This window comes from Hemicordylus capensis, chromosome 1, assembly GCF_027244095.1.
Source record: "Hemicordylus capensis ecotype Gifberg chromosome 1, rHemCap1.1.pri, whole genome shotgun sequence".
NCBI classification, from domain to species: domain Eukaryota; kingdom Metazoa; phylum Chordata; class Lepidosauria; order Squamata; family Cordylidae; genus Hemicordylus; species Hemicordylus capensis.
Window position 1 is genome coordinate 310,616,454 of NC_069657.1, and position 15,493 is coordinate 310,631,946.

The window sequence follows — 15,493 nt, forward strand, 5'->3', positions numbered from 1 at the left end:
CTGATAAGTCAAACGCATGCAGAGGGGAGCAATTTTTTATGATCTCTCCTCCCTCTAAAAGTGCTATTTGGCTGCCAGGAATATATCCCCGGGGGCTCTGCGACCTTTAGGAACATATTGCTGGCAGCCAAAGGAGGGAGGAGAGATCAACAAGATTTTAGAGGGAGGAGACATCAGCAAAAATTGTTCCCCCTCCAGCATGTCTGGCTGCTCAGCAATGATCTCACTGAGCTCCAAAGTAGCCTTTTGAGCATACACAGCTCCTGTTCTGCTATTCTAATGATGCTGGACATGTGCACCACTGAATATTATTTAGACATGAATTCTGAAACTGAAGCTTATAAAATCAGATTATGTAGCCTGAAATTACCAATACAAGAAAAAAAATTGCCAAGGGGCAGAACTCATATGGGTCAGGGAGGAAGAATTCTATCCTGCTCTAGATTGATCAAGGAGGATCACTGGTATGCATAAGATGAATAACCTCAATTCCTGTCTTTAAAGAACTTATCGTTTGAGATATAAAATGCAAATGATAAGGATGTGCATGAATGTTTGGGCAGGATGGGGAGTGGTACCTTTAAGCATGAGTAAAGCAGTCCTTACCTGCTCCTCCACTGCCCCACTGCTTTTCCGGATGCGCCACTGCGCCGCTCAGAAGTCTGTGCACAGCTGTGGGACTTCATCCGGCAGCCTGTGCATGGTGGCGGGATGCACATGGCCACCACCCATGCATGGCGGCTATGTGCATCCCACCACAGTGAGCAGGCTGCCAGGTGAAGCTTCACAGCCGTGTGTAGACTTTTGAGCAGTGCCATGCCATGGCCAGAAAAGCAGCAGGGTGGCAGAGGAGCTGGTATAGACCTGCTTTACTCATGCTTAAAGGTACTGCTCCCTGCCCTGCCAAAACGATTCGGTGGGTCGTGCCAAATTGATTCATGCACATCACATGCAAATGAAGCTCAGAATAATTGTATCACAGGACAGGGAGATGTACAGAATGACCTGATGAAAGAATGAATGAAGCAAAATGAAAATAAAATAATTATAGGGTGAGGGTTAAAATTAATTTCTTTAAAAAAGAACTCCTTCATAAGTTCTTCATTTTTACTCTGCTCCACTCTTATTGCTAGGCTTCAGGTCTGCCTATTGTGGCAGCAATCCTTACTTTGAAAAAAGTCTCATTGACTTCAGTGGCAATTAATTCTGAGCAAGTATGGACTACCCTGGGCTGTAAATCCCTTAATCACCATGGAAATATGTTGGAGTAGGCAATGCAGTGTTTATCACAAAATCAGAAATCATATTTCTTTTTTGTGTGACTGCAGAGTTTTAGGTTAAGCAAGACAGACCTACACGTTGCTTCATACAGCAGGTAGGGGCAAAACACAAAAAAGAAGCATTTGCATGCAAAATCTGATCCATGCATTGATGCTCAAGTCAAAAGTGTTTCATAATCTTGGGTTACAGTCATACAAGTTGTTCCTCCCCCTCATTTCCCAGAGGAGGAAGGATATACCTTTTAACTTCAGCATTCCAGAATTGAAGACATATTTTTCTTATTACTATAGTATGGAATTATATTTACATGTTACTATCAAATGGATATTCATTTTCAGGGGAAGTTTCACTTTCTGCTCCTTATTTGGGAAGATAAACAAAATAACTTACCTTGTCCTCCTGCTACCCACTTTATGCCAATCCACCACAAGGTAAACATAGTGAAATGATGATAGACATGAAGGAAACTGATTTGGTTAAATTTCTTTCTTAGGATGAAAAATACTGTATCCAGATATTCAATCCCTTTTGATACAAAGTACCACCATAAAGCTCCAGCTATCTGTAACAGAAAAGAAAAGAATGTAAGAACACATACTAGTTAGATCAACGCATTATATTGTCCACTGTCCTGTCATTAATAGGGGCCGATATGAGATGCTCTGGAGGAAGCATATAAGACACAGAGAAATGATCTAAAAAGTAATCTATCCCAAATTTTCACTCCCATCCACCAGAAATTAGAGTGGGGGGGGGGGCATACCAGATATTTTTCACACTAAATTTTCAGCATTTTATTTAAGGTATGTCAAAGAAGTAGACACATTCAGAAAATAAAAACTCATATGGAAAGCACATGCTTAGGATACCACAAAACTCAAACTGATTTCTGAGTAGAGAAGGCCACACTTGTCCACATAACCTAGATATTACTGGAATATCTGTATGACCACTGAGGGCAGTTAAAGGGCTGGTTCACATGATCGTGCAGGAAATATCCTGCAAATGAAAAGTGAAGATCCTGGAGCTGTGCATGCTTCCACAGAACGTGTGTAAACAAGATTTTTTGTCAATCTCAGATTCGCACCACAAAAACTTGACATTTGAGCCAAGATACAGCAATTAATCTTAGATCTGAACTCAGGTTTTCAATGTCGGTTTAAAGTTGGGTCTTCATGGCATGAATCTGAGATGAGTGAAAAATCCTGATTTTACACCACACTCTCTGCAGGAACGTGCACATTGCCAGGATCTCAGGTTTTTGTTTACTGGACGTTGTCATGATTGTGTGAACCAGCCCTAAGTGTTCACACTATGGGCGTTCCCCAATGATCATTTTATAGTACAGCCAATGAACCCTTGATATTTGTTCTGGGGATTCAGAAGTTTTTCTTGAATGTATCAATTTTATTATGAGAGGTCACCTTGCACTGCACTGAAACGGTAATATTTTGATACTGGCAAATGTGGAAATAACTGTTGTGGGCAACTATGTACTGTCAGCTGTGCTCATGGACGCTAAGCAGAAAGTGATTGCACAAGTAGACACCAAGGAAGGCTACCTCCCTTACATTTAAACATCCAGATTATCTGGCAAAGCTAAAATGTGGTTGAAGTTTACTCTGATTGCCTAGGGCATTTCTTACACAGGGCTTTTAGTTCGCATCTTCTCCGAAATGGAGGCTGTATGTTCACATATCAGCCAGATTCACCCAAAGTCCCTGCAAGCTATCGGGAAACACTTCACACTTGATTTTGGTTTTTCATTGTACATTAGAGTGTAGCCTGATTTATATCCAGGGTTAAAAAAAACAAAACACTTTTTGCATCTTTTTTTTTTTTTTTGGCAACTTCGGACTCGCAGTAAAGCCTGCTGTGTGAAAAACACCCAGGTGATATGAGTCACACTTTTTGTTTAAACACTTTATTCTAGGTAAGGAAAATACTTCCAGGAGATTTAAAGCAGTTCATAACAACAGTAAGCCTGCATATGCAGTGGTGTTATACCTCTATAAACTATTTAACTGTGTTGATATGCCTGCATCCATAAGAATGAATCTACATCCTTTGAGTATCCTTGATTAATAGATCAATAGAATCTATCTATCTATCTATCTATCTATCTATCTATCTATCTATCTATCTATCTATCTATCTATAATTTTCTAAGGTGTACCCGTGGCTAATCCCATGCATGGCAGATCTCATGAGATTTCCTGGCAGGACAGAACAGAGCAGAGCACAGCAGGGGGAGCCCCTCTCCAAGCCAGCCTGCCAAGGAGAGAGAGAGGAGGAGGCAGCGCCACTGTGAGTTGGTGGGAGAACACATCAGCTCTAACCGCCCACCTCCTCACAGTGAGGACAGCTGTGCAGGCAGTAGCATGGGGGGGGGGTGAGAACCAGCTGGCTGAAGGGATGTGGGTAGAGAGAGAGTGAACTGGCTGAAGGGATGTAGGGGGTGGGGGGGTGAACTGGCCAAAGGGGTGGGTGGAGAGGGGGAGACAACTGGCCAAAGGGGTGGGGGGAGAGGGGGAGACAACTGGCCGAAAGGATGGGGGGAGGGGAAGCCAACTGGCCGAAGGGGTGGAGGAAGAAGAGGAGAGCAAACTGGCCAAAGGAGAGGTGTGGGGAGAGCGAGCTGGCTGAAGGGATGTGGGGAGAATGGCTGAAGGGATGGAGATGAAATGAAGACATGGCAGGTAGGAGAGACAGGGAGAACTAGCGGTGTAGACGATGTGCACCAGGTCAGCTAGTTGTAATTAGCGGGTGAATCTTTCTTGCCTAATCCTTGTTTCAACACTGTTATGTCAATTATCCTATTTAATTCAATGCTCTCTCATTCTTTTGTTACAGAAAACCGCTTATAAACAGTTCCTTATCTGCTGCCCTTTATAACTAGAGCTGGTTATAAAATTTGTTTCAGATTTTACAGTTCACTCCAGGGCCTGGATGGTGAAAGATAAAAATACCCCCCCCCCCAAGCCCAACTATTAGTTCCATTCCTCTCTCCATTTACAACAACATTTCATTAAGAATATTTGCTGACATGCTGATCAAGGAACTGAGGACACAGTGGGAGGTTGCTGGTAAGATAGCCGGAGGCTTTCTCACTACTGCAGCAGGGGGCTGGGTTGTGATGGAAAGTGATTTTCACTTCTCTTCCCTGCCTTCGGAAGGGCTCTGTGCTTCTGGAAAATATGTCCCTGACTGCTGCACAACCTTCAGTGACATATTTTCCAAAGGTACAGGGCATTTCTGAAAACAGGAAAATGTGGTAGTGGGAAAAAGTTGTGGGGACTACTCTTCGCAGTGTGGACACATCTTCCTGACACACTCATGATGTGCTATTCAGGATGTCAGCCAATGCATTAACACATCACAGTTTTCCAGCTGTTAAAAGAGCCAGTTTCCCACCCTTTTCACATATGAACTCTTATTCTGAACACATCGTATTTAGGGACTGCTAATGAATTCTTGAGAAGCAAGAAAAACAAATCTTGATATAAGCTTTAGGATTTTGGAAATTTGGCACTGGAGTCTTCACATATCTGGGGAAAATACTTTTTACTGATGCTCTCATACATTCTTTATCAAATATTGAATACTTGACTCTTTTCTCAGACATCAATCATTTCCCAGGTTGTTATTAGGTTGCAAGCAATGGAGCTGTCTTTGTTTACAACTATTGGCTCTTTTCTCTGGCAATCATGTGTTCCCATTAAGGATGAGCCTGAAGTGTTTTTGCGCCTCTCTGGAGAGGTGCTGAAATGCTTTGGCTCCCTGGTGCTGAAACATTTCAGCACGGGGCAAGGGGTTCTCTTAAGAGGAGGTGAGCAGGTCCTACCTGCCTGTCCTCCAAGCCACCGCCAGCCCGCCGCAGTGCTGTTTCAACAGAAATACCTCTGTGCAAGCAGCAGCTTGTGCCACTTGTCCCTCTAAAATGCCGTGGTGATGAGATCCCTCACACGAAATCGGCATGTAAATGGCGTTGATGCATGTGCCAATGCCATTTGCGTGCTGACGTCGCGCGAGGGATCCCATCTCCACGGTGATTTAGAGGGGCAAGTGGCACAAGCTGCTGCTTGCACAGGGGTATTTCCATTGAAACAGTGCCATGGCGGGTTGGCTGGGGCTTGGAGGACAGGCAGGTAGGACCTGCCCACCTCCTCTTAAGAGAACCCCTCGTCGCCCTTGGATGTGCACCAAAGCAATTTGGTGCACATCCCTAGTTCCCATACTTTAGCACCAAATATTGACTGCTGACAGCCATGCGACCTACCATCAGCAGTTAACACCCAACATATCGCTTGAGAATTATTAGTCTAGATCAAGAATCTTAGAACTAATTTGAATGATATGGAAGTAAAGCAGACCGTCTGGGCTGCATAAAAACAATAAATACTTTCTCTGCCAAAGTAAAATGTCCGGTACTATGATAAAGGAGAGGGAAGGAAAAGGAAAAAGACAATGGAAACTCCCAGAGGGTTAGGAGTTCCCAGATATAAAGCTTGTCCAGAAGTGGTATTTAAATAAAAATTGCTCAATGTGTAGTATGGTTTGCCTCTGGGTCAGATAGTTATGTATTTAACTCCCACATCAAGGCCTGTGTTCACACCCACTAATGATAGCTATAGTACAGTAAGTTCTCTGAAAAGCACTACACTGGTGAAAGTTACACCTTTTGGGAGAATAAAAAAAGCAGAATGTTGTATTAATTCCCATCAACTGATCAGATGCAAAATAAATATTTTGACACTTATAAAATGGGCCAAATATTATTAATTTAAAATGTACATACAGTAAATACTATTCTGTATACATTCTGCTTCTCTTAGAGAAACTTTGGTGCAATTAGTTGTGCTTGCCAGAAAAATGTGTACAGATTTGTTTAGAAAATTGGTCTCTCTTGCCATTTCTGGGCAAAGTTTAACTTCTAGATTAAGTCTGCAACTATAACTAGACTAGAAAGTCTGTAAGAGTTGCTGTCATATACAATTTTGGGGTTGATTTTCTAGAAAAGTTACTTTTAAAGAAGACATTTTTCTTTATATTTCATGTTTAATCATTGCATTCAAGGTACATGTATATAAACTGAGGGATGATGCCCAACCAAGGGATGGCCAGCCAGCAGCCTGCAGACCCACTGAAATATTCTGTTGCCCTCCTCTTACCTCATCCTAAGCAGTCCTCTGCCTCTTCATTCTCATAACTTTTTTTTAACCCTATGCATACTTACCTGGGAGTAAGCCCCATTAACCACAACAGAACTTGTATATGATATGAGCAAACATGCACAGAACTAGGCAGTAAGTCCCTATGCCTTGAATCTAGGACTCATACTGAAATTGATGTACATCAAATAATTTCATTTAGAGCAAATACATTCCTGTTTGCACCATTTGGATGATGGGGCAGAAGCTGTCAGAAGCCACTGAATTGGATCACAGATCCTTTAAAATGTAATTCCACAGCTTCTATTCATAGTAATCTTTTAAATCATAGTAATCAGCTAAATTCTGCTGTTCATTGGCTAAGGTAGTTGGCTTGCACAGCCTCCCCTACCAGACGAATGACTAGCCTGCATGGCCCAACGGCAGCTGAGGCAGGGCCTGAAGGAAGCAAGAGTGAGGCTGCTGGTACCCAAGCAACTGAACAGAACAGTTTGTTATGGGGCGGCTAACAAATAAAGTTTAACAACTGGGGCCCATTTCCTGCCCCTCTAGCTTGTTGTATGGGTGGCTGTTGCTGACTTCACTAAACAGCCTGCTGTCAGTTATTCAGCTAAGAAGAATTTGCATTTCCAAGATGGTTGTGATGAATTTTCTCAGTTGTAAAAAGAACTCAATACCTTTCTTTCTTCCAAAGAGCATGATATACATATGAACTTTATTTCAGAACTTTTCACTATCCAGTTGTATGTTTTCTGGTCTATTGTTCCTTCTTACTGAGAAAATGGCCAGCAAGTTCAAAGTAATTCAGCTAGCAGTAATTCAGCTAGCACTCTACCTCAGGATATATGTAACTATTATTATCCTAGTTTTTATATAATGAAAAAGTTATAAAAGCTCTTAAGCAGTTTGCCCAAGTCCTGAAAGACAATCAGTAATACAGGTGAGAACAAAAGCAGAGAGAAGTTTTACAACTGCTATGCTTTATGCCATGATTGAGGTAACAGATCAAGAAGAGACAGGGTGCATTGTTAATAAGAGCAACATAAAAAAATAACATTTATATGAATGATACTATTGAGGAAAGCTTCAAAACGATAGTCCAACAGACAGGAATGACATAATAAATATTCTAAAATATGTTAAGTGCTATCAATATTCAAATAAATAAATATCAGCAATATATATGACTATTTCTTTTCAGCAGGCTTTCATATATGTAAAATCTAAGCCTGTTAAGACACCAGATGGCACAGAAAGATTACATTAACAACTACGATTAAAGGGTCAGTGAGAGGTCCAACTCTTTTCTCCATACCGAGTTTTAAAGTCAATTTCACATTTGTGATAACTATTTTCACTGAAGGCTCTGTTGTTTATTAGTGGGCTTTTGTTTCATTTGCTCTAAGCCTTTGCTGTGCTGGGATGAGCATGTTTTTGCATTGCTTCTGTGTTGTAGTTAGTCCTTAGTAACTAGAAGAAATTCTAATGACCAGAATGGGGAGGAGGGAAGGTCACACACTCTACCAATATTTAGCACCAGAAGGCCACATGTGTAAATTATTGTGTGTATTGCCCATTTTAAAGGAACACACACACACACACACACACACACACACACACACTTTAATATATATGTTCACACACACATCTTTTGCCCATGCAGGAATGCCCATTCATTTTGATGGAAAAGCACAAGTGGCACTGGGGTGATCTGTACTGACTGGCTCCCTTCCATGGAAATGGTTGGAGAAGCCATTCCAGTCCAGAAAGGGTAGCTTAAGTGCATGATGACACTCCTGTGGAATACTCTGCTTAACTTTGGCGGTATCAAAGATCAGCCTTAATTATGAGGCTGGCTGCTGAAGATTTTCAGGTTAGACTGAAAGGGAAAGAAAAGGAATGGAAAAAGGAAAGGATGTGGATAGATTTTGCTTCCTTCTTTCCAAGTTTGTAAAAATGTAGATAGTAGTAACCACGGTTTTACCAACCACAGTTTTGAGTATATGTGAATGGTAAATTATGACAGGTCTTGCCAACTGCGACTTGAGTATCTGAGTTTGGTGAGGTTTTTAGTTATTTTGGAGGGGTTTCAGCAATTTGGGGGGTTCAGAGGTTCGATCTGCTTCTTCCTCTTGGTAACCCTTGCCAACCTTTGCTTAACTTGCTGTCCCTTGCCAATTTAAAATGCCTTTGAGTAATTTTTGATGGGGGCGGAGGGTGTTCAAAAAATGTCCAGAGGTTCAATCTGCTCATTCTTCTTGGTGACTCGCGGCGATATTACAGGGTTTTTTTTTGTGATTTTAAACAATTTTTTGGGTATCCCCCCTTTATTTTTAGGTCTTTTTGCAGTTGAGGTTCCCTTAACTCCTTGTTCCCCATAGACTTTAATGCCTCTCTGACCGTGAATTTGCCAATGGTGAGGTTTTGCCAGAACGGAACCCTAGTGGTTGGCGAGGGATGACTGTATTCAAATCCAAAGGGAGGAATTATTGTTTCAGATTATTTCAGTTTAACATGAGTATTGGTGATAGGCTTGCTTCATCAATAGACTACTCTAATACGCTATTTCAGTGGCTTGTAGTCTCCAGTGGGACTGCTGCTAGATAGTCTCCGTTCATTTTAATCATTAATGAAGAGATGTTGTGTAGCAGCAACTACTTGATTGCGCCTATTGCCTTTCTTAAAGATAACCATCAATGCTTGAGTGTAGGTGTTTTTCTGGACTGAGGCCAATGGATACTCTGCTGCTTCATATGATATGCTGGAATTAACCAGAGAGGGAGCCTCTAGTCACTAGTTTGGCTTAGGGAGGGAACTGAATAGTGGTTGCTAAATCCCATGATTTTATCACTAGTCGTGTTATAGCAACTAGAATTAAGTTTCATCAAAACATCCCAAAGCAAAACTCAGATGGTTCCTCCCTAACTGTAATACTATGCAGTGGGAAGGAACTGATATGGTTGTCACCTGTCATTAATTTACAACTATGGACTCATCACTTTTTGAATCCATTCTACCCACCTTTCAGTCCTCATGGGCTTTCATGCACATTATATCAAGCTATTAACAGTATATAGGAATCATTTGTGCATACACATCTACTTCAGAAGAACAAGCAAGTTCTCTGTTATGATACACTCTTTTGAAATCTTTTTTTAAAGTCAGTGTTTTTTATCTATTCTGGACCAGTCAGCAAGCTTTCTGTGGTGGTTTTGGTGAGGAACGTGCAAAACAACCTGAGGGCAGCAGCATCTCCAGATAAGACTCATTACATGGAGTTCTGTTGAAATAAATAAATGGGAACTGGGGTGAGTTTACCCTGCTAACCCCTGCAAACTGGTCAAAGAGGCACCTTTTTAATGTAGTGATCTCATTATTTAGCAAGAGGAGAGTAACTGGCCCTATCCATCCCCAGTACAGCATCCCTCCAGTGGCTGTTACTGGTGTCTATCATGTTTCTTTCAAGATTGTGAGCCCTTTGAGGGACAGGGATCCATTCATTCATTCATTCATTCATTCATTCTCTATGTAAACTGCTTTGGAAACTTCTGTTGAAAAGCAGAATATAAATATTTGTTGTTGTTGTTGTTTACAATAACAGGCAATCCTTATCTGATTGCCTTAGGAATTTGTGGAACAATTGGCTAGTGTGATCTAGCCCTCACTAATCAAGTTAATGTGTTTCAGAAAGGAGTGTACAACTGCAAATGAAAACACCCTATTATGGAGCAGTCTCGTGGATCTGTTCTGTAGCACGTGGTTTCTGGATTATGGAGCATATGCATTTATCTTCATCTAACTAGGATAAAGAATGTTGCAAATGTTTAGCATTCTCAATAGCACTAGAACCAAAGGCAGAAAATGGGCACCGTATGTTAGTCAAAGGGCATTTAAGTTTTATAGGACTGATATTAGATGTTACTACTTACCCGAACTTCATATTCATTATCTGAGTAATCCACAGTCTGACAGATATAGCTATATCCTCGAGCTCTTGATGCCATAAATAGCTGAAAATATTAAGTTGATAATTTAATCTTCTAAAAGTCCTGTAATTATTATTCTTGAAAGCACTCACCATTTAAACAATTTTATTTTAAAGAAATATTTCCAAAAATGTTGGCAAACACAGAAATGAGGGTACACAGTGCCTTCTAATAGGGTTTCAGTGTAATTCTCTGGTCCTCATTACATTGCTTCTGTTCTCAATGTGTCACTCTTATGCCAAGTGTGTCAATCTCAGGCCATTCATTCTGTTGGTGGACCCAACAGGTCTTAGTTTAGAGCCTCCAGAAGCCTGCTCTTTACTATGTCTATGGCACCCAGGTTATTCTCAGCAGAAGCAGAGCTGCCCACAGGGTTCAGAACAAGAAAAGGCTGCTTGATGCTACATGGTGAGGTGCAATCTTGCCTTGAAAGAATGGCCAAACAAGTTGGAACATGCTTGGCATATAAGGAACACACAAAACCTGGGAGTGGTATTGCAGGGGTGTGTGTATATGAAATGTTATGTACTATGAAAAGCCATTCCAGACCTTGCTCTTTACATGGGTACAGGACTGCAGCCTTAACTTAGCCTATTTGATGTACAGATGACAATACAGCTATCATTTCACAGCATTCCTAATCCAAATGGCAAGGCACAGCCAACTGCAACCCTAAAAATACATCTTTAAGAAGATGTCTGAAGACATCTTCACCTATTACTGACAAATGGTTTAACAGTTCATAAACCGGTTTGCCTAATCAGCATGTGGGGAAGGCAGCATCATGTTGAAGATGCACTTGTTTAGTAGTTTAGGATTATTTAGCTACTCCAAGAAAAATCTTCTTGATATTCCAATCCATTATATTTTTAAACTGTATGTTGACATTTAGGTGTGTTCTGCTTTCAGACCTTCTATACCATTGCTAATAACTGGGAGCCTGCAGAGTGCAGAGTAGTAGTTTGAATATGTAATAACTGTAGATTAAAAAGTTGTTACAAATAGAATGTGTAGGAATATCAAGAAGGATTTTACTGGATTTCTTAAACATATCCTAAACTACCAAACAAGTGCATTTTCAACATGATGCTACCTTCCCCTCATGCTGATTTTGGAGGACAGAAGTAGAGGATTTTGCATTTTGCTGGAATCCAGCAGCCTAAAACATGATGTATGCACGAGAATATCATTATGAAACGTGCTGATCACCAATAAGTGAACTAACTTCTCTAAAACCTTCCTGGATCCACTTGCTCTCAAGAGATAATGGATGGGGCCACTCCTGGAAATTTGGATTTCCCCCTAAAGCTCTGACTGTTAGTTCTGAAATTTTGGATGGTTCTGGCACTCTACATCATTCCTTTAGATCCTGAGGCTCAAAATAAGACCTTGATTACTGTTATAGGTTGTGTACATCTCATTTTACAGCAAAAAGGAATGAGAATGTTTTACAGAAAAGAAGTTAACTTAATCACATTTTGGGTGGGTTGCTGTGCAGCCCAGCTCTCAGAGATAGTCAACTGAAGGAAAAAGGGGGGGGAACACTATACATACATTTCAACAAGCATAATGTTTCTGCAAAATGTCAAGAAAATCAATGACTATGGTACAACTCTCATTTGTTGATTTGATATAGATTGACTCAGGTAGAAACAGGGCTGGCTCCAGGTTTCAGGGGGCTCTAAGCACATGCGCCTCCATGGGCCCCTTCCTGTTAGGGTGGGTCCCTGGAGAGTCAGTCCGTTACCACCACACAAAGGCTATGAATGCAGAGGTGGTCTTAGGGATCCACAGGGGTCCCTTCCAGTGTTCCCTTTAACAGGAATTCTCAGATGTTGTTGACTACAACTCCCAGAATCTCCAGCTATCATGGCTTTTGCTTGGGGATTCTGGGAGTTGTAGTCAACAACATCTGGGAATCCCTGTTAGAGGAAACACTGACCCCTTCTGAGGGCTCTGAGCCCTTGGCACCAGTACTGGCCTCCTGATGCTTGGCATGGGATCCACAATCCTTTAAAGTTAGCACATTTGCACTTAAATCACATTAAACATAATTCACTTCAAACATAATAAATAATTTTGTGTGTAAATATTTCATCCAGACAGCTGATGGAAACTTCAGAGGGGAGCCCCTAATAATGCTGGCATTCTATCAAGCAAAGCAGCAAGAGGGCATATCAGTGGTGGGTAGAGGGGCTTTTCACTGAGCAGCTATGGTTCTGTGAGTACTGCTACATGCATGCAGCCTTTAGTGTGCTCATGGTCTCCCAGATCATGATGCACCTCTCTCTGCAGCTTAAATTACTCACAAAGTAATTGCATATACTTCTGAAAAGATACCAGAACTCATTCAAACTATCAACAAGGATTACTTCTGGAATACAAACTAAGAGAAACAATTTGTAAACTAATCAACACCTTCTTTTATGTACATAAAATTGACATAAAGTTCTAGCAGTCTAACGGTAGAATGCAAATGCAATTCTCCACTAAAATATGTCAAGATGCTAAGCACTGTACTTCACTGCTATTCAATCAAAGTTAATAGCAAAAATCCTACTGAAATCAGTGGCTGAAAATTACATTCTTTCACAGTCCATGACAAACCACTGTTCCTATATAAACCACTTGGCAAAACCAAATTTTCAAGAATCTTAATGATAATATATACTGTAATTAAAAAGCAAACATGCACTTTGAAAAAATCAAAGTTCACTTTCAACATTCCAAGATGAACATCTTACTCTGTAATAAAAAATAATAGCTTAAGTGCTCGGAGCAGGTGAGTTCAGGCTTGGCTTTGCCTCAGGACTCAGTAATTGGAAGATGCAATGCTGAGACAGCCATACACTTGTTCTTGATTGGCTGGCTCAGGAATTTGTCTAGTTCCTGGGAGTCATTAAAAAGCCTTCTGGGCAATGAGGCAATCATCACTTCTGTACACACTGTTAGATGCAAACATTCCATTTTTATGCTGAAATTGACAACTTAGAAACTATATGCTGGAAACAGTTCAAACATAGGTTACTGAGCTGTCCATAATTACAAATGGAAAAGTTTGCTACTAGCTTTATTTTATTTATTTATTTATTTATTTATTTGATTTGATTTCTATACCGCCCTTCCAAAAATGGCTCAGGGCGGTTTATACAGAGAAATAATAAATAAATAAGATGGATCCCTGTCTCCAAAGGGCTCACAATCTAAAAAGAAACATAAGAAAAACACCAGCAACAGTCACTGGAGGTACTTTAATTTCTATAAAAACAAGTTTCAGCCATACCTAAAATAAATGGAAATAAATTCAACTTACTTGACATGTTAAAACACAAAAAATCCAATTGTGATTTAATTTTAATTCTCCCAAAAGTACAGTATATATACAGTATAAAATTACAGTGCAGTAATTTAAATTCTTCCAAAAGTATGTATATGAGGAAAGAATTTAGCATAGATAAAAGTTCACCACTTTTCCTCAATAAAGGCATTTAACTAATGAAAAAGGCAAACAAACATCATTAGATAAAACAGAAGAAATAATGGGCAGCATCCAGACTAATGTTATATTTGCATTAGAATGTCTTGCACATGCAACAATATTTGCCAACCCCGCCTTCCCTGTGCTGCCCACATGACCCCAGTCCTCAGGGACATATTTTGGGGAGCCATCAGGGGCAGAAGGGATGGAAACTGGACAGAATAGTTGTGTATAAAATGTAACACAAGGGCAGCATTACTCTGGATGCTGCCAGCTGATTTCAATGAAAAATGTTATGCAAATATACACAAATGCATTCATCTCACAAAATGCAGAATAAAATTACTTAAACAATTTAACTAATTTATCAGAAATTCTGAATCTTATATACAGAGTACAAATAAAAGTACCTCTTTGAAAATATAGGAGTTAAGTAGGACCATTCCAAAGTTGTAGATTATCAACAATGAGCGCAACTGGAAAGGCTCTCTTGTCTTCATCCACTTCGGTCCGAGCCAAACAGTGAGGAGGTAAAGAGTGCTTATAGTTAGTGTGGGAAATGGAGATTGCATCAAGGGCCAGTCATCAACACGTTTATCTGGGGGGAAACAAACAATAAATGACTGAAAACATGATTTCCTGTTAAATTTTTAAAAAATCATTTACATAAGCTTCACTATAATTGCAATCTCAACATTTTATACCTTGTATAATATTATATTTGCTATACAGATGAATAACTAGTTATTCTGCTTTTTCCTCAATTTAAATTGCATTTTTGAAAGTTCCAACTAGGTAACATCAGCCTTGTATATTTATACATTCAGAACAAATCATAAGAGTACTCAAAAATACTAAATAAAAGAGAAAACATATATTCTGTACATGTAGAAGACAGGCATTTTATTTACAGTTTTTTCAAATCTTCATTGTTTTTTACATTAAACAGATCTAAAGTTACAGTAGCTAAGAATTTGCTTTATTAAATGACACACCAGAATGAACGAAGCTCAGCTAGTCCTATGAAATTATAGCACTGAAAATGCAGTTCCAATGGATGTATCTACATGATATCCTTATTCAGAATATAATTCTATAAGCTTTTATTTCCAGATTTGATATGATATTACAGAATACTATGGGCCAGATTGGATAATACCCATTGCTGATTTAGTCCACATACATGTTGGGGAACAAACGCTCACCTCCCCTTCCTTTCCACTGCCCCATCTCCAATGTCCTTGGACATCTATGTAACATTAGAATAGGACCATGTGCACATATGCCCAATGCACATACATCCAGATCATGTGGTCAAATGTGGGAATCAGCCATGTGATCTGGGCCCAGACATACTGTTGCACATTCCTCCCAATTGTATAGGCCAGATCAAAGATAGGTTTTTATTTATTACATATATCATGCCTCTCTACCATGATGGGACTCAAGGTAGCATATACTCCCAGGCATTCTCCCAGCCAGGCATGACAAGCATAAGTGGCTTAGCACCAGCAAGGTTATTGCATCATGTGCTGTTAGACAATGCCATGGGACCAGCAACCAGCAAGAAAAGAGGA

The 15,493-nt window shown here is 40.1% G+C and overlaps 1 protein-coding gene and 1 long non-coding RNA gene across 5 annotated transcripts in view; one reads left to right on the plus strand and one right to left on the minus strand.

Annotated features, from left to right (window-relative positions):
* The window catches only part of ELOVL4 (ELOVL fatty acid elongase 4), a 115,932-nt gene that overhangs the window by 17,604 nt on the left and 82,835 nt on the right, over nt 1-15,493 (minus strand). For all 4 annotated transcript variants that reach the window (XR_008314151.1, XM_053287027.1, XM_053287025.1 and 1 more), the window contains 3 exons: nt 14,327-14,514; nt 10,382-10,462; nt 1,672-1,843 (listed from right to left, as the gene is read on the minus strand). Coding sequence is in view for 3 of the 4 variants with exons in the window: in XM_053287027.1 (XP_053143002.1) it covers nt 1,672-1,843; nt 10,382-10,462; nt 14,327-14,514 (441 nt within the window). In the remaining variant the exon portion in view is untranslated. The remainder of the gene's footprint in view (nt 1-1,671; nt 1,844-10,381; nt 10,463-14,326; nt 14,515-15,493) is intronic.
* The window catches only part of LOC128341027 (uncharacterized), a 37,173-nt gene that overhangs the window by 1,910 nt on the left and 19,770 nt on the right, over nt 1-15,493 (plus strand). The window contains exon 3 of the long non-coding RNA XR_008314152.1: nt 1,775-1,865. This is a non-coding gene — a long non-coding RNA (uncharacterized LOC128341027). The remainder of the gene's footprint in view (nt 1-1,774; nt 1,866-15,493) is intronic.